This window comes from Notolepis coatsorum (assembly GCF_963971535.1).
Source record: "Notolepis coatsorum genome assembly, chromosome: 1".
NCBI lineage: Eukaryota > Metazoa > Chordata > Actinopteri > Aulopiformes > Paralepididae > Notolepis > Notolepis coatsorum.
The window spans coordinates 309,275,522-309,300,042 of NC_140165.1; the positions used below are offsets into that span (position 1 = coordinate 309,275,522).

The 24,521-nt window shown below is 43.4% G+C and overlaps 2 protein-coding genes across 2 annotated transcripts; one reads left to right on the forward strand and one right to left on the reverse strand.

The window, feature by feature from the left end:
• Positions 1 to 12,537: 12,537 nt before the first annotated feature.
• Positions 12,538 to 13,470, reverse strand: LOC311225895 (P2Y purinoceptor 14-like; the record flags this gene model as incomplete). The annotated part of the gene is made up of 1 exon (XM_084311286.1): positions 12,538 to 13,470. The coding sequence occupies one exon, from the start codon at positions 13,468 to 13,470 to the stop codon at positions 12,538 to 12,540; it is 933 nt and encodes a 310-aa protein (XP_084167412.1).
• Positions 13,471 to 17,585: 4,115 nt separating this feature from the next.
• LOC311225906 (P2Y purinoceptor 13-like) lies at positions 17,586 to 19,879 on the forward strand (the record flags this gene model as incomplete). The annotated part of the gene is made up of 3 exons (XM_084311297.1): positions 17,586 to 17,768; positions 17,878 to 18,267; positions 19,463 to 19,879. The coding sequence occupies 3 exons, from the start codon at positions 17,586 to 17,588 to the stop codon at positions 19,877 to 19,879; spliced, it is 990 nt and encodes a 329-aa protein (XP_084167423.1).
• Between the last annotated feature and the right edge of the window lie 4,642 nt (positions 19,880 to 24,521).

Below are 24,521 nucleotides of genomic sequence, written 5' to 3' on the forward strand. Positions count from 1 at the left end.
GGAGCAGTGGGGATAGGCAACCTGGTCCCAGGATGCGCGCCGTGTAGGTGAGAGCCGTCGAGCCTCTGTTACGACAGAGACAGGCTTGAGTGATGGTCTCACGGGCAGGTGTAAATCCCACAGTAGCAGTGGGGTAGGCGGTTCTCTGTTCCAGCAGCTTGGTCAAAGCAATGAAGAAGAATAATCCTTGCCCGGAGAGTGGCACTGCCGGTGGGGTGTAAGTCCTCCATGGTGCTGCTGCTCCGGTGTAGATATCCTCTCCGGTGCGGTAGTGCACGGCTGAACTTGACGTTACTGTACTATTAGCACGCGGCAATAAGTGCTCTATTATAGACACACAATTACCCACTTCACGTGGTCTTTGACTCGTAATGAAGGTTTACTAATATATGGAGAACGATACGACAAACAGACGTATTTAGGATAACACGATTCTATCTTGGGCGATACGAGCCCTGCTATACCTCACGTTACGTAGTGGGTAAGGCTTTACTTGGTAACTGAACCAGACTGAACTGAAGGCGAACTGAAGAGGAACTGCAAGCGGAGTTCTGTATTCTTGCGCCATATTTATATCCACGGTGGACAAATAGTGCCTATCTCATTTCTGTCGCCTCTAGGTCTCGTAGCCGTGGGCGAAAAGCGGGCATGTTCAGACATATCTCGTCGGTACCTTTCAAGTCAGCTCGAGGGGACAAGGCTTTACTCGGTACCTGGCGCTAGGGGATCGCTTCCAATAGGGGAATGAATATTATGGTCTGTCCTGCTAGACTAAAGGGATATTCCGTGCATATTGTACAAAGAATATACAAGGGATATCAAACGATATACAGATATTATACATGGGATCTCAGGCAATAAATATATATATTCGGTTTAATCTGACCCTTTGTAACAGCCGCCCCCTAATTAGTCCCACCTAATTAGCTAAGCAGGGGCAGATTAACCGCACTGTCCACTACTCAATGTCTGTGAGGGGTCGGTCAGTTCACAAAGTCAGGGGTCATGGTCGTCATTAGGCAAGTCGGGGAGCCTTGGCGGCTCGATCAGCCTCGCCACGGGTCGGTTGTAGATCCGCCCTTGGCCGAGCACTTCTGCCACTCTGACCTTTCCGTCGGTACCAGTGGTCACTTTGCTTACGCGGCCGGCCGGCCACGCAGCTCGGGGTGGTGACTGGTCTATGGTCATGACGGCTGGACGGGATGAAGGGGGGCTTAGGAGGAAGCGGGCCTGAGACTGCTTTGATCTTGGCTTGGCTGTGCTTTCTCCTCCTCCGTCTGTTTCTCTTGTTCGCTCTGTACCCCGTGTGAGGAGGGGCCGGTCCCGGCCGCCCCGTCAAGGAGTCGCTTGGGGTGCTGGGTTCGAGGTCAGCTACGTCTGAAGCGCAGCTGAGGGGGGTGGAGTTCCGAACTCCCTCTGGTACCCACGGTTCTCTCACGGGCCTCTCGCTTAATGTCAATAGCCTCTGCTGTATGGGGGAGAGGCCGGTGTCTTCTTCTGTCTCTCTGGAGTGGAGGCAACTAGTGGCTGCTGTTCGGTTGGGAGATTTAGCGAGGGGCCCTTGTAATGTCCATCCTAGGCGGGTCTCGACTGCTGCAGGACAACCTCTGGGTCCTGTATGGACCCGGTCTATCGGGACTATGAGTCGGAGCCTATCAACAGGGTCGGGGTAGCGCCGTCCATGAGCGGGATAGGTAATTGGCGCAGGTGCACATATTTATCCATCAACTTGGTGACAGGGTAGGTGTACTGCGAGAGTCCTATTTCTTGGCTGGTGAAAGCATTTGTGATCTTGTACCGTCGCTCTGGCTGCCCGCTTGCTGCGATAGTGAAGGAGACATTCTCGCCCTTTATCATCTTTAAATCTCTCCTTATTGTCCGAATCGTCATTTGGTTCTCGCTCCCCCGCAGTCCCAGCTGGGCCGCAGCGGACACGAGCAGAAGGGTCTTCTCTGACCCGTCATCAAGGACGGCGTAAGTGTCCATGACTTTGTCCCCGTGGCTCAGGAGCACTCTGACCACTTTGAGGAGCACACGGGGGGTCCCGCTGTGCTGGTCAATGTGGAGCACTCCTGCTAGTTGGTTGTCTTGGACCTTCTGGTGGGCTCCGCACCGTGCTGCGCGGTAAACGGCGCCCGTCTGGGCCGCCTGGCGCCACTGGTTCACTTGGACGGGGTTCAGTGTCTTATATTCGGCGCACTGTGCCAGCCAGTGTCCGCCGTCGCAGTAGGTACAGTAGGGAGCGGTCTGGTGGGACTTTGGTTCTGGTGCCACCGCCTCGGCGTGGTACATGACCGCGACGGGCCCACTCTGTTGTCCTGGGTGACGCTTGTTGATGTCGTGCAGGACTTCCAGGTGGGTGCCACCGCACCTGCTGCACTTTTTCTTCAGGTGGCACTCAGCTGCTAGGTGGCTGCGCGCGCAGCGGAAGCAGCGGCGGTGGTCCTTGACCCACTGGCTCACATCCTCCGTGGTCAGCTTCTTGAATTCCTCGCACTGATGGAGCCGATGTTCTCCCTCACAGTACTGGCACTCAATCTTCCACTGGTCCTCTTTCGTCGAGGGGGTGTTGTGGTTGGAGTGCTGCAGTACTGACTCTGATTGGTGCATGACAGTCACCGATCTTCTTCCATCATTTATTCTCCTGGGTCCCTCTCTGGAGCCAGGGGTGCTCCGTCCGAATGTATCTAGCCGTAAGCTGCTGACTTCTCTCGCCAGGAAGTCGGCTAGATCGAGGAGGTTCGGTTCGGGGCCATTAGGGTCTCGGTGGTCTCTCTGCCGCCTAAAGCGCTCCTGTCGGGCGGGCGGTAGCTTCTCCAAGATCCTTTCTACATTTGAGTTGGCGTATAGTTCATGCCTACCCTTTTCCTTCTGCGCTCCCAGCATCCCTACCAGGGACTGCACTCTGATGGACAGGTCGTCCAGTGCTCGATTGTCTGTGGCTGGGGGTAGGCGGTCAATATGCCTTATCTCTTCTATCACGTAATCCCATATACGTCCATATCTCTGGTCCAGCGCTGCAAGGGCCGCTGTGTATGGTGTCGAAGAGGAGGCGTAGGCCAGCGCTATATTGTGCGCTCGCGGTACTTTCAGGTGCTTCAGTAATATTGCATACTTGTGGCGTTCATCAGCGACATCCACCATCATTGTCTCTAGGCACATCCGGAGCTCCGTGTACTGTGCTCGATTCTCATAGACGAAGTCTGGGATTGACGGCGTGGCAATGTATGACGCTGTGGGTGACTGATACATCGGTGAGCGTTGGGGGAGAGGCCTCCTAGGCGAGTCTCCTCTGGCGTGTCGTCTTGGGCTGGTACTTGGTGGGTACCGAAGGTCGGGTACCCAGGTGCTGTTCCTCGGGGCTGGCGGTGCGTCAAACTCACCCGTGAGTTGAGTCGGGGGTTTGTAGCGCAGGGCCTCGGGGCTGACTTCTGGGCTGTACTGGACCTCCTGGTCCTGAGTACGTGGCTGCGGGTCGGGGCTGTACTGGGCCTCCTGGGCCAGAGCACGTTGCTGCTGGTCGGCTTGACACCCCTCCTCTTCCTCCTCCTCTTCCTCTGCTAGGACCTGGAGTCGTCTGCTCAGTCTCTCGGCGTGGTCCGGTTCCGTTACCCGGTTGCTAGGTCTCGTATGGACCGGCTGGGGAGGGGGTTCGGAGACGTGGACAGGATCCTCCTGTAGGCGGGGTCCCGGGTCGCTTCGTCGGGTAGGGGAATGTGTCCTAGACCCATGTCTGGACGACCTCTGAGAGCTCCGTGCGGAGTGAGGGGGTGTCGCCATGGCAACCAGTTTGTCCATCAGCTCCGCCTGCAGCCCGGCGCTCTTCCTCGCGCCGGGCATGGGCTGCGTCGCGCGCTGCTTCGCGCTGGGCATTGGCGGCGTCGCGCTGCGCATTGGCGCTGGCCTGGGCAGCGTCGCGCTGTGCGTTGGCGACGTCGCGCTGGGCATTTGCGCTGACATGGGCGGCGTGGAGCTGTGCATTTGCGGCGTCGGCGCGGCTTCTCTCGACGTCGCGCTGGGCATTGGCGCTGGCATGGGCGGCGTCGGCGCGGCTTCTCTCGATGTTCTCTTCTGTCTGGAGGCGTCTGGTCTCCAGTCTTATTTGGTCGTCCTCGCTCCTTTGTTGCGCCTGGAAGCGCTCTCGCTCGCCTGCATAATGTTCGCGCTCGCACGTCTGTTGCGCTTGAAGTCGATCGCGTTCGGTGGAGGCTGCCAGGGTGGCGATGAGTGCTTGCGCCAGCATCTTGTCCGCCTCGCTGGGGGAAGACGCCGTTCGGGGCGATCGGCTCCCGGCAGTACTGGTTGGAGATCCATTCTCCGGTTGCGTACCGAGGAGATCCGTCTCCTGGGTGCGCGTCTCTCTAGGGTTGTCTTCCTCCCGGGGCTGGTCGGGGACTACTTCTTGGGTATTGTCTGGGGGTAAAGTCGTGTCAGTTCCCTCCTGGTCCCCACCGTGAGCTTGGTCAGTTACATTAGCACCCACTAGGGCCTCTGTTGGCGGGGTAGCCTGGTTGTTAGGGTCGGACATAATTTTACTTTCTACTTTTTCCGCGTTTAACTTCCCTTTAAAGCTAGGTATTGGACTGACAGAGTATGCCTCTAGGTAGGGGGGTGGCTGTCGTCTGCGCTGCGGGCGATCTAGCTTAGGAGAACCGTTTGTGGAGTGTTCGTCATCGGCCAATTCCATATTAATATTATATTAATATTACGCTAATTATTATCTCGGCTATCGAAGGACCAATTTTAACTGAGGGGTACAATTCCCTGACTGTATTAATCAAGTACTGATATCATTGAATCACTACCGACTTGTACATTGCTGGCCAACACCGTACAAAGGTATTCTAGATGACGACACTCGCACAATAACAGGTTTTCCACTCAAAATACTCGTTTACAATATTTATTACACAAAGGGGAATATTAGATTACATTACTTTGTCACTTTAGATGCGCTTATAAGGCAAATAGAATGTGCAGGTAAATCAATAGTGCATATTAAGTAATTATCTAGGGGGTCTTCTGGGAAAGGGTGTACTACCGGTTGTAAGCCAGCAGAGGGGGCCAAAGCTCTATGCAAGTCAATGGTTCACGGGGGCAATATCACCCCTGGAGCAGTGGGGATAGGCAACCTGGTCCCAGGATGCGCGCCGTGTAGGTGAGAGCCGTCGAGCCTCTGTTACGACAGAGACAGGCTTGAGTGATGGTCTCACGGGCAGGTGTAAATCCCACAGTAGCAGTGGGGTAGGCGGTTCTCTGTTCCAGCAGCTTGGTCAAAGCAATGAAGAAGAATAATCCTTGCCCGGAGAGTGGCACTGCCGGTGGGGTGTAAGTCCTCCGTGGTGCTGCTGCTCCGGTGTAGATATCCTCTCCGGTGCGGTAGTGCACGGCTGAACTTGACGTTACTGTACTATTAGCACGCGGCAATAAGTGCTCTATTATAGACACACAATTACCCACTTCACGTGGTCTTTGACTCGTAATGAAGGTTTACTAATATATGGAGAACGATACGACAAACAGACGTATTTAGGATAACACGATTCTATCTTGGGCGATACGAGCCCTGCTATACCTCACGTTACGTAGTGGGTAAGGCTTTACTTGGTAACTGAACCAGACTGAACTGAAGGCGAACTGAAGAGGAACTGCAAGCGGAGTTCTGTATTCTTGCGCCATATTTATATCCACGGTGGACAAATAGTGCCTATCTCATTTCTGTCGCCTCTAGGTCTCGTAGCCGTGGGCGAAAAGCGGGCATGTTCAGACATATCTCGTCGGTACCTTTCAAGTCAGCTCGAGGGGGCAAGGCTTTACTCGGTACCTGGCGCTAGGGGATCGCTTCCAATAGGGGAATGAATATTATGGTCTGTCCTGCTAGACTAAAGGGATATTCCGTGCATATTGTACAAAGAATATACAAGGGATATCAAACGATATACAGATATTATACATGGGATCTCAGGCAATAAATATATATATTCGGTTTAATCTGACCCTTTGTAACAGTCGCCATTTAGACCCCTCTCATTCTCAGGGATTATGTCCCTGTAAAGAGTCTAAAAAAGTCAGCAGATGTTGTGTGTTGTATGCACCAATGCGGGGCATATGGGTGAGGACGCCGTTTTCTGAGATGGCTGCACACATTGTAATATTCCCTCCTCGTTGGCCTGGGACATCAGTGGTTGCTCTCTGTCCAATGCGATTCCTTCCACGCCTTCTACCTTTTGCCAGATTGAAACCCGCCTCATCAACATATATGAATGTGTGCAGCAATTCCCTGGCATCCAGCTCCATTCAGGGGAAAAATTATAAAGAAATGTATAAAATTTGCTTGACAGATTTTGACAACTAGTTCAACATATTTGTATGTAATGACTCAAGCAATGAAATGAGGACTATTAGTTTTATAGGGAATGACTATTCAGCAGTCATAAGTATAGTTCATTTTGACTGACATGACCTAAGCAAATGATAATGTTATAAAACAGCAGAGAATTGTATGAAAGCAATTGATGCATGTCCAAAAGCATTTGCAATTTGTTCGGAGGAATGAGAAACTGCTACTATGATGTGCACAAATTACAAAATGTTGTGGAGGTTGAACTAACAGTTATGAGAACTTTAATTCTGATCAGAGAAATGCACCAAAGCAATTGAGAAAAACTGTAATGTATGCTTAATAGTGCTGTATATAACATATATATATATATATATATATATTTATTTACAGTATTTATTCTCACCGCACATATATCTATCCTTATTCATTTGTATATTTTGTACCCAGTTTAGTCACCTGTATAGTACATTGTATATTGGTGTTACACTTTACTGCTACATTTGCACTCTGGTTGGACGCCAAACAGATTTTTGTTGTAGGCCTACTGTACTTGTCCTGTTTAATTGACAATCCATTTGAATCCAATCTAATCTAATCTTAACTTTAGAGTTGTTTGTCTTTTTTTCAGTTTGATACTGATTCTGAACTACCTGGGGCCCAGATATGATGTCATGGTGGAAAACAGCCTTCCGGTGTAGGTCCCTCAAGTGCCTCAAAGCTTTATTGTCAATCCAAACTTCTTTATTTTACAGATCCCCAAAATACAAAACCAAATAAGCCTGGTAGCTCTCAGTTTCCCCAAGCCAATTTTTTTGGGGAGGTTTCAGTTTCCATGCAGTTTGTTCCAGGAGTTCCCGTCAAGCCTCCCTATCTTTGGCCTTTATGTGTGTAGAGACAAGGAAAGTTAGTAGCTCTACCGCCATCTGGTGGCTACTAAGTATCCATTCAGTGGGATCTCTTCCCAGATGCCACAGGCCTCTGTAAATCGTCCCTGTATAAATAAAGGTTGAAACTACATTAAAAATACATTAAAATAATACCGTAAATATTGTAACGTTTCTAAAAACTGTTTAGCAGCACGTTATTCACGACTCTCGAGGCAGGTTGATAGTTCCCAGACTCAGTTTGTTTGTTTGTTTGTTTATTAACACAGTTAAACAGAAGTAAAAAAAACAATACATAATAAGTTATAACGATTGTGAAGGAGAAGTTAGAAGCCTAGAGCCTTATCAAGAACGTCCCCTGTTTTATAAAATCAAACATACAAAAATACAAAAATACAAAAATATGCATATTATAAAATACCAGAATACATTAAAAGATTTGTGTTAATACAAACATACATACACACAGTACATACATGCATATACTGTATGCATATACATTCCAGCCCTCGTGGACAGACTACTACGGGTTTGTGTGTCAGAAGGACCCTGCTGTGTGTACTTATGTTGAAGGCTTGCCAAACAAAGAGACAATCAAATCAAGGATAAAAGATATCCCCATGTCAGCTCAAAGTGTCGAGCGACGCATCAACGAAATGTCTGAAAATATCAGAGAACAGCAAACAGCTGGATTAAAAGATGCTCCGGTGTGCAGCTTAAAGGGACCAACCAACACAGCCCCCAGATAACAGAGATCAGTAAAGCAAAACAGTGCCAGGGATCTCAGGTGTTAACTTGAACGTCTTTCTCTCTCTCTCTCTCTCTCTCTCTCTCTCTCTCTCTCTCTCTCTCTCTCTCTCTCTCTCTCTCTCTCTCTCTCTCTCTCTCTCTCTCTCTCTCCCTCCTCTCCTCTCCTCTCCTCTCTCTCTCTCTCTCTCTCTCTCTCTCTCTCTCTCTCTCTCTCTCTCTCTCTCTCTCTCTCTCTCTCTCTCTCTCTCTCTCTCTCTCTCTCTCTCTCTCCTCTCTCTCTCTCTGGCCTTGCTCCGGTGGAGGGATTGGAGGAGGGTGTGCCTCAGTTAAACCTTGCGACGACTGAGCTGTGTTCTGGTCATGTGACACTACACATATTTAATTGAGACCCTTTATTATTTCAATTTAGCTGGAAATACATTGATACATCATTCAGTAACATTTTCAGAGCCTTATAACAAAACCATTATTACGGTCACGGTCACCATTGTGACCAGTGGGATTCTTTTTACCAAGTCACCTTGTGCTCTTAAAACAATGACAATAAACATAGTTTTATTAGGTTGAAATAATGTGGTTGTGTACTTATTTTTTCTGTTAACTTATTATGGATTGAAAACTGAAAACAAAACAAAATGTGCTATATATAGCCTACTGTCTGCGTCGAATATGAAATAAAGGCATCTAAATGATAAATGTTTTCTTAAAAAAAAACAAGCTCAATCAAAAGATTCTACATGATTCCAAAATAGTGAAGAAAATGACTTTAGGAAGAACAAAGGCAGAGGCTCTGGTCCTTGCTCCAAAGGCAGTGGGTGATGTTCTCAAGGCCTTAACATCAGACAAACCCCTCCCATTCTCCATACAGATGGATGCATCTAACCTAACCCTAACCCTAAAACCGAAATAAAGTAAAAAAATAAAATAGTTACAAAATCTGCCCATTTTCGCCCAAAACCTGGGCAAAATCGGCAAAAAAAATGTAGGTGCCCCCCTGTGCCCCACTACAGTGCTTGGTCTAAATACGCCCCTGGTGCCACACCCTCTTATAGCCTTGCAGGTCAGCACCTGCCCCCTCCCCTTTACCAATCTAGGGCCTGCGCGACCAATAGCGTTTGCCTGCCAGGCAGCCCCAGGTTGGTAGAGTGCAGAGTGGCAGCTCGACTGACCAACCACCCAAATCCCAGGGTGGTTACGTTACAATATCAGAACATGCTTAAATATTCTCAATACTAAAATACATCTATAAATGGTATCTTCCACTCTACAACGCAGACACAGGGTGCAAAATTGTGTGTCCCTCCTTGCTCCCCGTAGCAGGGACATGTCACTTTGAGCGGAGTGGGAGGTTTTGAATGTAAAAAAAAAACATTTATGAAAGATAAATTACGAAACACGAACAAAGTAGTAGTATATTGTTTACAATGCTTATTTCTATCTTTACTATAATTGTATTGCCTATATTTATGTCTTTCTACTATTACCCTGCCCATACCTGTACCCCCCCCCCCTCCCCATGCTGCTATGACACCTGAATTTCCCCAAGGGGATTAATAAAGGAATATCTTATTTTATCTTATCTTAGACAGTATGATACAGTGTGCAAACAAGTGGATGGCGGGTCAAGGCGTGAGGTGGGGTATGTAGGCAAGATTTTGGAAGTACTTTAGCCAAACTGAGGAAAAGATTAAAAAGAAAAGGTAAAAAGGGATCGGGTCGGCAAAGCTATGCTGAGATAGTTGTAGTATAGGAGATGAACCAGATTGATTCATTCATGTTACATTACCCCCCCCCCCCCCCACTGGACTATATACTTGCCCATCGTATTGTTACCTCATCCTAATTAGTATAATTAGATAATAGATGATAATTGACCACATCTGCAGTTGTACAGCCCTGGCCTATATTCCTATTTAATCTTTACTTAAAATTGTACTATATTCTATTGTGCTATATTTAATTTAGTTTATATCCCATCTCATTTTATTCAACCTCTTATTTACAGTTGTACAGCTCTGGCCTATATTTTATTTCATAATTATATTATTCTATTGTGCTTGGCTCATATTTCATTTTATTTTACTCCACCTCTTTATTGTATTGTCTGTCTGTTAGTGTCTGTTCGCTAATGTCGCACCGATAACATCCAAAGCAAATTCCTTGTATGTGAAAACTACTTGGCAAATATAGACCTTTCTGATTCTGATTCTGAAGGAGAGAGAGTGATAGTAGTACTATGCAGCCCGATCTTGCATACAATATGTAAATAAAGTGCTTATTAACCATAGGAAAAAGGTAAATATTGTATGTTATGAACCATAAGTAATATATCTACATATTTACAAATATTTGTATTTGATTTGATTTTAAATCTTTATTTTGAACATGTAAATACAAACAATATAAAACAAAAACAAATCATTGATCTTTAGAAATTAAATAAAAAAAAAAAAAATTAAAAAGAAACATAACTCAATTTACATGTTCGAAAAGGAGTAGGAAGAAGTATACACTTATTTAATCCTACCCCTTTTCCACTACTCAAATGAATGTACTAATTTAAAACCTTACAATTTTAGATCCAACCTTAGATCCAAATAAGTAATATAGTGAGGTATTTACATATATACAAATACGTACATATATTACATATTCAAAAAAGGAATAGAAGAATGAATAGAATAATGAATAGAAGAAGGAATAGAGGAAGGAATAGAAGAAGGAATAGAGAAAGGAATAGAAGTAAATCAGTAAATAGTTTTGTATTAATGTTGTCTTGCCATGTCATATTAGTTTCACTAGTGTACTTCTACATTATTGCAAAAATTACTTTGTTGATACATTTTTTGGAGAGTTTACATGCAACATCTTGGCTGTAGCCTCTCTCTAAAGACGAGCCTGAAACCTCGGCCTGGATTATGAAGTTCCCCAACGCGGTACTGTATGTGCTGTTCTCCTGTTCTTACTGTATTGTTACCCAGTAAAAACAAACGATCACTGGGCGGCTGGGTATAGTGAGGTGTAAGCACTCGCCTACATGTTTTGCTGTCACAGAGAAAATACATTCCAGAGGTGTGAAAACAAATGGCAACTATAATTAACACTAGCTAACACTAACACAAGCTACGTTAGCCGTTTTTGCTGTGTGACAGTTAACCAGACCACAAGTTACTTCTGCATTTAATATTCTGCACTGGGGTCAGAACCTATGGGTAGAAAGTTCAGTTGTATCTACAGTATGGGTATGAATCTTCAGGTCACATGTTCCCACTATCAGAACTCATGTTCCCACCGTCAGAACTCATGTTCCCACATGTTTTTCGTCCTCAGATGAGAGTACAAGCCTTCCATAGCTGTGCACATTTGCTTTCTACTCCAGCCTACCTGTTACAGTATGATGCTGCAGTGCTGGATGAACATGTCTGTTATGATGTGTCAGTGCTGGATGAACATGTCTGTTATGATGCTGCAGTGCTGGATGAACATGCCTGTTATGATGTGTCAGTGCTGGATGAACATGTCTGTTATGATGCTGCAGTGCTGGATGAACATGTCTGTTATGATCCTGCAGTGCTGGATGAACATGTCTGTTATGATCCTGCAGTGCTGGATGAACATGTCTGTTATGATGTGTCAGTGCTGGATGAACATGTCTGTTATGATGCTGCAGTGCTGGATGAACATGTCTGTTATGATGTGTCAGTGCTGGATGAACATGTCTGTTATGATGCTGCAGTGCTGGATGAACATGTCTGTTATGAGCAAATTTTCTAAGTATAGATTAGTGTGCCAGAATATTATTGTCACAAATGCCATGAGCAAGGGGCACTTCATCCATATATACATACAGTATATAGCCTACTGATTCATGTGCGGTTACACCCTAAGTTCTGGGAAATGACACAGTAAATGTCAAGAAGTTACACTCAACAATCTCCTATTGTTACTCCCTCGTTCCTTGTTCTCTTGTTTTCTACATGTGCCTACATTTGGGTAGCAATAGCAACCAGTATTTCTGAATGTATGTAGTAAATGGTGCATTTATCTAGCAGCTTTTATCCAAAGTGCTTTACAACTTGTTCCTCACATTCACCCGTTCACTCACACATTCACACATCAATGGCGGAGGCGACCATACAAGGTGCCGACCTGCTCATCGGGAGCAATCCCGTGAACTGTTTCAAGTTTCTTTAATAGTTGTCATACAGAAGTACAGAATACTTTCATACAAAATGCTTCTTACTGTTACGCTCCAGAGACTGTGCTAGACAAGATAGTATCAAATAACATAGTATAGCATGTAATTTAGAAGTAGAAAATGAGGTCACAGTGTTCAGTATAGACATATGTACAATGTTCGATGCAGAATAGACGTAACTGAGTTACCATATAATATACAATACTATGCAGTGTACTAATGTACAGTACTATATAGTGCAAAGCAGAAATGGGATGAGGTACAATTTAGGTACAATTTACAGTAAGGTGTACGAGTTGTTTGTCATAGAGACATATGCCTTTCTAGTTTAGTCTGCGATGGGTCCTTGTGAGCTATGAGATTTATTTGGGAGCTGATTCCAGTGCGAACATCTCGTACAGTTTGTTCCTAAACGCACTACACAGAAAGAAGTAGATGAGAGGGTCCAGACACACATTGGTGGCTGAAAGCCACAAGGTAAACACTTTAGCTACATTAAGTCCAGCCCTCTTGCAATAATATCCTTCAGAAATCTGAAGTAGCGTGTAGGGGATACGTATCACATGGTAGGGGGCAAAGCACAGCAAGAACACCACCAAGATTAGAAACACTCGAGTGTTAGTCTTACGGCTCACATTATCGTTGTTGCTTCCGGATTTTGTGTATGACTGATAGACCGTCCTGGCAATGCAGATGTAACAGAAGGAATTGATAATACTTGCAACCCAGAAGATCACGTTGTTAGTGATGGCCACACCCGCATGAAGACTTAATCCTGATTCGCTCTTCATTTCCATACAGAATTCCCTTTTGCTGCTGTTCGGACGACTCTCATTGGTCAGTATTATTGTGGGGAAGGTAATCGTGCACAGATAGATGCCCCACACCGACGCCGATATTACTCTCCCGAGGAGCACGTTCTGACCCAACATCCTGCCACCGGGTCGGACGATCTTGAAGAAACGGTCCACACTTATGAGGCAGAGGAAGATGATGCTCATGTACATACAGGTGTAGAAGATCACACCAGAATATTGACAGTGGATTGCTTTCAAAACAACAGAGCTGTTGGGCAAAAAGTGGGCAGCTTGTAGAGGTAGTATCAGCGTCATGAGGAAGTCAGCAGCTATCAGGTTCTTCAGATACACCATGAAGGGGGACTTGGAGGGCAGGTGGAGAGAGACCCAGGCTGCCATTCCATTGAGGAAGAGGGCAGGGATGAAGAGTAGGAAGTAAAGGATGGATGCAGCCAGATCTTCAGCATCTTTATCAAAGCCACAGTCCAGTGAGTCCATGGTGGGGAGTTTAGATTAATCTAAAGAAGAGGTTTGCAGCACACAAAGTTAATGTTTACATGTTAACTCTGAATGTCATGATAATAATGATAATAATAATAATAATAATAATAATAATAATAATAATAATAATAATAATAATAATAATAATAATAATAATAATAATAATAATAATAATAATAATAATAATAATAATAATAATAATAATAATAATAATAATAATAATAATAATAATAATAATAATAATAATAATAATAATAATAATAATAATAATAATAATAATAATAATAATAATAAACTGTATTAGTAGTATAGCACCTGGCATACAAGAATTGCAGCCCAAAGTGCTTCACAGCAGTAATGTAGACATAATAAACATAAAATAGACATAGGCATAAAAACTGCATATAATTGGCATAAATATAGACAGGCATAAGATGAGCAGAGAATTTACATAAAATGAGCATATAATTGACTAAATAAAAGCAATGCAGACATACAATGTGTATAAAATAGCATAACATGTGTATAGACAATAATCAGAATAAAAGCAATGCAGACATACATTTTTTATAAAATAGACAATAATCAGAATAAAAGCAATGCAGACATACAATTTGTATAAAATAGACAATAATCAGAATAAAAGCAAAGCATAAAGTGCAGACATAAAAAAAAAAAAAAAAATAAGAGAGACAATAATCTAAGTGGCAGAGTGCAGGATGCAGACATTATTGTCAAACATAAATACAATAAACTCACCAGCGTTGCTGCTGTTGCTTTGACCTCCGGTCAATGGTCTCTAACTACACACCCTCAAGACCCCTACGCTCTGCATCTTCTGGCCGCCTCAGACCTACTCCTATCCAAGCTCAAAGAGAAGTCGCCTATTCTCAGTCCTTGCCCCACAATGGTGGAATGAACTACCCACCCCAGTTAGGACAGCCGAAACACGTCCAATCTTTCGCCGTCGACTAAAGACACACTTCTTCAACCATTATCTGAATTAAAAAAAGAAAAAAAGAAAAAAATATCTAACCCTAACTAACCTTACTGCCATGCACTTGTCCTAATAAACTAACCTACACTGTAGCACTCAACACTTTGATGAACATTGTTACTCAGCTGATAGAGTTGTGCCCTTCCTGATGGCTTGTCGTACAGAACTTGTAAGTCGCTTTGGATAAAAGCGTCAGCTAAATGACTAAATGTAAATGTAAATGTAAATGTTGCTGTGTCTTAGTCGAGTGACTGAGCTCTGCAAACGTACAGACGCGTGGTTTCCTGTCCGTGTCATGTGGTCAGATAGTTATCAGAAGAGGCTGCACCACCCGTCTGCATCACTCGACTAAGACACAGCAACAGCAGCAACGCTGGTGAGTTTATTGTATTTATGTTTGACAATAATGTCTGCATCCTGCACTCTGCCACTTAGATTATTAATTGTCTCTCTTTTTTTCTTTTTTTAATGCCTGCACTTTATGCTTAGCTTTTATTCTGATTATTGTCTTTTTTTTTTTTTACAAATGTTATGTCTGCATTGCTTTTATTCTGATTATTGTCTATTTTATACACATTTTATGCTTTTTTATACACATTTTATGTCTGCATTGCTTTTATTTAGTCAATTATCTCCCCATTTTATGTAAATTATCTGCTCATTTTATGCCTGTCTATATTTATGCCAATTTTATGCGGTTTTTATGCCAATGTCTATTTTATGTTCATTATGTCTACATTACTGCTGTGAAGCACTTTGGGCTGCAATTCTTGTATGAAAGGTCATATACCAATAAAGTGTATTATTATTATTATTATTATTATTATTATTATTATTATTATTATTATTATTATTATTATTATTATTATTATTATTATTATTATTATTATTATTATTATTATTATTATTATTATTATTATTATTATTATTATTATTATTATTATTATTATTTTTATTATTTTTATTATTATTATTATAATAATAATAATAATAATAATAATAATAATAATAATAATAATAATAATAATAATAATAATAATAATAATAATTATTATTATTATTATTATTATTATTATTATTATTATTATTATTATTATTATTATTATTATTATTATTATTATTATTATTATTATTATTATTATTATTATTATTATTATTATTATTATTATTATTATTATTATTATTATTATTATTATTATTATTATTATTATTATTATTATTATTATTATTATTATTATTATTATTATTATTATTATTATTATTATTATTATTATTATTATTATTATTATCATTATCATTATCATTATTATCATGACATTCAGAGTTAACATGTAAACATTAACTTTGTGTGCTGCAAACCTCTTCTTTAGATTAATCTAAACTCCCCACCATGGAATCACTGGACTGTGGCTTTGATAAAGATGCTGTAGATCTGGCTGCATCCATCCTTTACTTCCTACTCTTCAGTATGAGTTTAAGACGTGAACATGGTCATGTTTGTTGAATAAAAAGTTAAAAAAGTAAAAAATAAAAAATACAAATAAAATCCAGATTTATTTATTTTTTATCCCGATCTTCTGAAAATCACCTGATTGGATCGGGACATCCCTAACACATTCAGTGAAAGGTTTTACACATTGCTTCAATAAAACACACCCTACGAGGGTCTCTACATTGAAGGAAACGTAGTTGCATTCTAATATGGAGGTTTTTAGGCATATGAGCTGAAAACACCAGAGGAAGAGATAAGGAATTAAAAGGGGAATACGGCTCACAGCCTGCCCCCCCTACCTGATGGCGTGTATCGCTCGAGATGCGTCCAGCTGCCCGTCTCTCTCTCCCTGGTGTGCTGCTGCCGCCATGAGCTCAGGACGAGAGCCTCCTCTACCGTCCATGCTCGCAACTCTTGTGGTCGGGGGCCAACCCACTTGGTAGGCGGAGCCTTGGTAGAGCTCACCACCTCGCCACAAGCATGGGATTAGGGAGCCCCGTGGCGTATGGAGGAGGTTGTGACGGTGACCGCTGGCGTTTCCCAGGCGGTGGTGATGCCATTTTGACAAAAATAGCAACACAAGAACCTAAACTAAAATACACTAACTATCACTGCTGAGCTGACGTGTGCCTGTAGCAACAACACACAACACCGTTGTGAAAGATTAGGGAAGAGCGGAAGTACGGTCGCACCCCTCTCTTAAGTGCATGGGTGAGAGTGGGCATGGCCGGACAGGTGCAGGTGCATTATAGCTAAATTCTTTCAAGTAGCTCTATGCTACAGGGGATTCCCCATAGAGCAGAGCGGGAGATATTACGAAATATAACAGCTATACAAGAGTGCACTTAAAGTGTTCGATAAGAAACCTCACTCATGTCACCACTGTCACATTCTTCAGAGGGACACTTTTTTGAGTTTTGCCAATTTTAAAGTTTTTAAACAGGCTATTGTTATATACAACAATGTCTGTGCCCGCCCCCTCTGAGGGAATTCATAGAAAGGAAGCCCCAATAGAGGAATCAGCACTAGAGCAACCACTAGAGGGGATTGCGAAGTGCCCGGCCGGCAAACCACCTTCGGTAAAAACATCCTCTCAGTCCAGGGTTGTTTAATCTGGAATGATCTACCTTTGACCATAAGAAATTATATATAATTTGCATCCTTTAAGTTCAATAAAAAAGAAAAGTTACTTGACAACCAAACCTGTGACCATGTGTAGTCTAATAGTCTAGTAGTGCACCTTGAACACAAAGTCCTACAACTTTATACCTTGTACTTTGTTTTTTGTATGTTTTTATGCTTTGCCTCGTAGCATGATATGCTTCACTGCCTGCCTGTTTTGTTTTTATGTTTTGTGTGGCGACTGCGGATGAAAACTAGCATCCTTGCTAAATCTGGTGTATTTACACTGCATTTATTTGTAGTGTCCATTAATATGCTCCAAATAAATAAATAAATAAGATGATGTGGGGGTGGCTGCTCAAACCAGCCACGTAAAATGTAGTCCATGTGGTCATGTATACAAAGAACACAGTGACCTATTTAGAAAGATTCTCTTTCTCTCTCTCATTCCATCGTCTCTCAACTCTCTTCCCCCTCCCAGGGTCCACAGAGGTCGAGAGGATGAACAGCACCCAGTCCAATACCACCATAAAGTGTGTCCGGGACACCAGCGTGACGGCTCTGGTGTTCCCCTGTCTGTACAGCCTCCTCTTTGTGGTGGCCCTGGTACTGAACATCCTGGCCGCATGGATCTTCCTCAACATCCGCAGTACCTCCACATTCATGGTCTACCTGAAGAATGTGGTGAGACATCTAAGGTTTTATCATCATTGATTTGCCAATTGCCATCATTGATTGTCATTGTGGGGGAAGGGACTTCCGTGTGGTCGATAACCTGTTCCTTTGTCAACAGGTGGTGGCAGACCTACTGATGACTCTTACCATCCCCGTCAAAGTCCTCAGCGATGCGGGCGTGGGCTCCTGGCGTCTGCGCGCCTTCCACTGCAGATACTCCGCTGTCCTCTTCTACATATCCATGTACATCAGCATCCTGTTACTGGGCCTCATCAGCCTGGACCGCTACCTGAAGATAGTCCGGCCCTTCGGGAAGTGCCCTCTGCTGCAGGTCAGGGTCGGACAGATCCTCAGTGCGTCTGTCTGGGCGGTGATGTTTTCTCTAGCGCTGCCCAACGTCATTCTGAGCGACCAGATGCCACAGATCATAGGCGGTAGACTGAAGTGCATGTCGATGAAAGGCAAAGCTGGCAGGCTCTGGCATGAGGGATTCAACTACTTCTGTCAGGTGAGACTGATATACTGAGTAACTTTGCACTATCAAGTCATGGTGTATCTACTGTAGCCACCATGACTCAATCTTTGGCATTTTAACAAGGAAGTGGGTGACTTTATTGTGTTACCTTGACAATGATACGTGCATGTCATAAGATTGTCTTAACACATTGGGTGCCGTTAACGTATGATCTATGTTTCTGTGGCCCAGCGGTTGAGTGCCAGAAACGTAGATCTAAGTTTCTGTTTAGTTAAATTTCTTTTATTAGCTAGTGCCATTCATAATCCATCGAGGCACCTTGTGCAGACTGTCCTGAATGTGTCTGAGATTGCAAACGGCCAATACCGCCACCTAACGCCTCACGGCTGCTATTGCACTCCATTTGAAACAATGTGGTTTGTTTTCTTGGCCGAGCTCGGCGTGGGGGCGGGGTCTGAACACTCCGGCAAGACAAGCGGTCACCACAGTTCCCTCGACGAGGGTCCCCGCCCGCCAGATCATCTGGAATGCTGGATAACGTCGGACAAACAATCGCGATGAATATTTGGAATGGTGATCAGATAATTGGATTATTATTATTTTTCGCCGCAATTGCAGCGTGTCTGTGTGGTATGTGTGTGTGGTGTGTCCCGTTGGTAGTAATCACAGCACGGAGGGGCGCCCCGCTCCAAACCCCCTTTCATGCTTGCATGATGAAAGATAATACCGATAATCTAGCGTTGATTTCAGATTGATTGTTGATCCAAGTGAGGAATGGCAACGTGTTTCGTGAATTCCACTAAAACGCTGTTTTCGCATCTTTTCCTGGGATTACTCAGAATCACTCAAACTATGCTCATATTCACCACGGTATAAAACGGAAATGTACGGATGAAAAAATAAAATGATCTGTTTTGTGCATGTTGACCGGAAGAAACTCGCTGACAATCGACAACGTTATTAGATCCATAGCTATAATATTTAATAGTTTTAGTGCAAACACAGCATTATCCCCAATTGAACAGAGCGCTGGCACTGACGGCCCACAGTGCCCCCTGCTGAACGGCACTTGATGTGTTAATGAACTAAACTAAACTAAATATCATATCATCATGTAAGAACTTGACATCATCTAACCCTAAATAATCAAATGATTCTATGATGGTATGTGTATGAAAAGGTGCTCACATGCTTTCAGGAAACCTAATAGTAATGGTATGTTTTTCAGGTGGTGTTCTGGGGCACGATGGCTCTGATGGCAGTGTGCTACACCTTCATCAGCAAGAAAGTGTACGAGTCGTACAGAGCCTCCGGGAGCAGCTCCAAAGCCTCCAGCCGTCGGACCAAGGCCAAGGTCTTTGTGGTGGTGGTGGTATTCTTCATCTGCTTTGCCCCATTCCACTTTGCCCGTGTGCCCTACACGCTGACCCAGACCAGGTTCGGGTCATACTGCCAGGCGCACAACGCGTTGTACATCGCCAAGGAGACGACTCTCTGGTTGGCGACCACAAACGTTTGCCTGGATCCCCTCATCTACGTGTTCCTGTGCAAGGTGTTCCGAAGGCGGCTGACGGCGACACTCAGCCGCAAGCCCCTCCCAAAGGGCGCCATGGATACTTCCATGACGATGTCGACTCATCTGTAGATGTCACAGCTGGTCCACGGTCACAGAATGGCGTACATAGCCTCGACAACCAACAGCTAAGACACCGTCTCGTGTGTCTCCTTTCACTGGTGTTTCGTCAAGTTAGGCCCACGACACCTCGGGAAGGCTCAACAGTTAGTTCCAGCATCCCAGAACCACCTCCTTCTATGCTAGCACTCCCTTTTCCCATGATATCCACACACCAAACTTCCTTATGTTATCCTATGTCAAAAATAGAACACGAGACGGCAACAACAGAGAAGAAAAGGAATTACTCTTTGTTTACTTTGGTCCCCAGCTGACATTTCTTCTCAACCAAATCCACTGACTGCATTTAAATGCTTCTTCTGACATCTCATTTACCACTTCTCACAAACTCTGCCCAGGAATCCCCCCAACTCTCCCAATAATGATGAGGTCGATCATGCAATAAATCCTCTGGATCCTAATGTACTTCATGAGATTTTACTGAAAAAGATGGACAGGTTTGGTGTCAGAGCGGTTGCTCTAGAGTGGCTGAAAAGCTATATTAGTAACATGCAACAATTTGTTCTGATGGGTCAGCATAAGTCACAATGCTTAAACATTACCTGTGGTGTTCCACAGGGGTCAGTATTGGGACCCAAATTGTTCATTTTATACATAAATGATATATGTAAAGTATCTGACATACTGAAACTTTGTCTTTGCGGATGACACAAACGTTTTATGTTCGGGGGATGACCTTCAGCAGCTTTTAGAAGTGGCAAACAAAGAAATGGACAAATTAAAAGGTTGGTTCGACACAAATAAGTTATCACTCAATTTGAAAAAAAACAACTTCATGATATTTGGAAATTGTAAAATTAACACTGATCCTCAGCTGAAAATTGATAATGTAAAAATTGAGAGAGTATATACAAACAAGTTTCTAGGGGTTTTAATAGACCACAACCTCTGCTGGAAACCCCATATAAAATATTTGTGTTCAAAGTTAGCGAGAAGTATTGGTATACTGGGCAAGACTAGATATATCCTGAATCAGAAAACTCTTACATTATATTGCACACTCATTGTACCATATCTATCATATTGTGTTGAAACCTGGGGAAATACTTATAAAAGCAACTTACAAAAGATATGCACACTGCAAAAAAGAGCCATACGGATAGTACATCATAGATATTTAGATCACACAAATAGTCTGTTTGTAAAGAGTCAAACATTAAAATTCATGGACTTAATCAAATTCAAATCTGCACAAATTATGTTTCTGGCAATAAAAAAACAAATTACCAAGAAACATTAAAAAAAATTGCATGGCTAGAGAGAGTGTTTATAATTTTAGAGGGACATTAGCTTTAAAGCAATACGGTACGTACAACTCTTAAAAGTATGTGCATTGCAGTTTGTGGGGTATCACTCTGGATTGGTCTGGATGCGAGTATAAAATTAAGCAAACATATCAATCAATTTAAAGGTAGCTATAAACAAGCACGTATGGACACATAAGAGAGAGGAGCTTGAGCAGTAATGTGACTGATACATATTTATTTCTCATTTGGATATTTGGATATATAAAAAACTGTACTTTTATTTTATTTTTCATTATTTGTTATATTATTTGTATTAAATTATAATGTCAAATATTGTAAGTTGTTTTACTTCCCCCTGTTCCTTCTCGAACATTGTATGGAAATGTATCTATTTACCTTTTTGTTTTTTAAACTTGTTTTATGTTTCTATGTTCGAGACAAATTAAAAATCAAATCAAAAGTAGCTCCATTTAGGTGTCCTGCCTAAAAACCTACCTCCTCTACATGTCTCTCCCTCACAGACAAATTGAATGGCTGCACCCTCCATCCGATTACATCCTCAACTCACCTTGTCTCCTACTTTCAATTCCTACCGTTAAGCTGTTCAAAACCTGGTTATGTCGCCATGTATACTGCATGGCCTTGAGAAACACTTACAGCCTGACATAATATGCCTGAAAGTTGCAGTCCCTGGACACAGTGGAAATGACGTGTCCACCATCTACCCACTGTCTTCTGGTTATGTGGTGATGGCAGCACATCTAGCTTCTATCAAGCATGTTATACCATTTCCCTCCATACTCCACAGGTCCCTCCAGCTAAGCTTCCTCTCCTCTACACTCTCCCAGTTCATCCACTGTCCCTGCTTACAGTGCTTAGCCTGGGCCACAGCCAGTGGCGGACTGGCCATCGGGACGTTCGGGACGAATCCCGATGGGCCGGGACCAAAGTGGGCTGGTCAAAAAAAAAAAAAAAAAATTTCCTTTTTTTTTTCCTTTTTTTTTCCTTTTTCCTTTTTTTTTTTTGCCAGTGTGTGGGCCAGTGTGTGGGCCACTAATGTGGGCCGGTGTGTGGGCCAGTGTGTGGGCCAGTGTGTGAGTCGGTGTGTGGGCCACTAATGTGGGCCAGTGTGTGGGCCGGTGTGTGGGCCAGTGTGTGAGTCGGTGTGTGGGCCACTAATGTGGGCCAGTGTGTGGGCCGGTGTGTGGGCCAGTATGTGGGCCGGTGTGTGGGCCGGTGTGTGGGCCAGTATGTGGGCCAGTGTGTGGGCCGGTGTGTGGGCCAGTATGTGGGCCAGTGTGTGGGCCAGTGTGTGGGCCAGTGTGTGGGCCAGTGTGTGGGCCACTAATGTGGGCCGGTGTAGTGTGTGGGCCGGTGTAGTGTGTGGGCCAGTGTGTGGGCCGTATGTGGGCCGGTGTGTGGGCCATTATGTGGGCCGGTGTGTGGGCCAGTGTGTGGGCCGGCAATAAAACAATAAACAAGTTGCATAAACTAAATCAGATTAAAAATGATCACAGTTCTGGTTTGCCTTAAGATGCAGTTTAAGATGGGTCTTGAACATGGAGTATGTAGGTCACTCTCTAATCACAACTGGTAGGCTATTCCAGTAGTTACCACTTTTAACAGAGAACACAGTTTTTGCAATGGTAGTATACCAAAAAGGCACCTTACAGTCCCCTCTACTGATGGCCCTGGTGGTAATGCCAGTGTCCGCTTTCTGTTGGATGAACTCATTCAATGGGGGAGGGGCAAGTCCATGCAGAACCTTGTACATGAAGCAAGTATATTTGAAAACTTGGAAATTCTCGAAACTTAGCATGTTATGTTTTTCTAAAACATTACAGTGATGAAATGAAATTGGTTTCCTATCAAATACTTTTATGGCTTTTTTGTAGAGTAATTATATTGGTGTAAGAGTAGTGACATATTAAAGAGACCAGTTGATAAAACAATAGGCCTACTTGATGTGTGATAAAATCATTGAATGCAGAAACATCCTTGCAGCATTAACTGGCAGGCAGGGCCTGATCTGCCTGAAGTTTTCGATGTTAAACTTGACTGTGTTTGTCACTTTCTTCACATGACTTTTTGAAGGTCAATGTAGAGTCCAATGTGACCCCAAGATACTTGAATTAATGTACAATGTCCAGCTCCGCCTCTCCCAGAAACACATTAGAGTGAGTGACCTCTACTGGTGACTTTGTGAACATCATACACACTGTTTTCTTGGTGTTAAGTGAAAGACATGCTTTTGTTAGCCAGTCTTGAATGAGACATGAGACATCAGTGAATGAGATTCACGTTTCCTCCCAACCGCGAGTAGGCCTAGAAGCGCAGAAATGGAGAATGCAAAAAAAGAAAGGGTGGAGCTGAAAAAGCTAGAATTAAAAAACTAAAATTGCTAGTAAAAGACGCAGAACAATGTTCTAAAATTACAGACATGTTTACCCGCTGCTGCTGCTAATGATGATGAAGTTCAAGTGGAAGGAACCAACAGTAACATGACAGGTGCATGCAGTAGCCTAGTGCATATTCTACTGTTGGTGTCTGCCGGTTCATGAGGGCTAGCTAGCCTATACTAGCTCTTGCAGTGATTTCAGTCATTCTATTACAAGACAATGTGCTTTCCGTATTCCTGATTCCTTACAGCACGTGGACGTAAATAGTTGTGACTCGTCGTGACGTTTTTTCTCTGACTAAAAGTTTAGTTAGCAATGTTAGGACTAGTGCCCACCACAGCATCAGAAGCTAAAGTGCTAACCTAGAGAGCCAATCAGAACCTAGGACGGGCTGCAAATTAATCGGCTACTAATATTATAATAGTAAATACTAAAATAAAATACTATTATGTTCCCTTCCAAATTTTCATGTTGATATAATATTGGTAATCTAATTGATTGAATTGATTAGTTGCCATTTTACATGCTTAAATAAGATGTACCTTAGAATTCCCAACTGTTAGCGATGTTCTCGATCTGTATATGATTAGTCTCATCTACATGTTTGTAAATAACCACAGCTAACTAGCTTAAGCTAACAACTAGGTCAACTACTACCCCGGTGACTATAACCACCAACATAGTTGCATGGATGAAACAATCCAACAATAAACAACTACAACACAGTTGTATCAGTTCCAGGGATGGCACAATACCGCGATACCCATCCGATACTGCCGCCCCCCCCCCCCCCATAGCACACATGACTCAGTTATGCAATAGTGCTGCTGCTTTTTATTTTGTTCAAATGATTTAGTTAATACGTTAATACGACTACAGTGATTTCATGGCGGCTTCCTGTCCTCACGTCTAAAACGTCCGTTTACCGGTACATCGCGTGAAGATTTT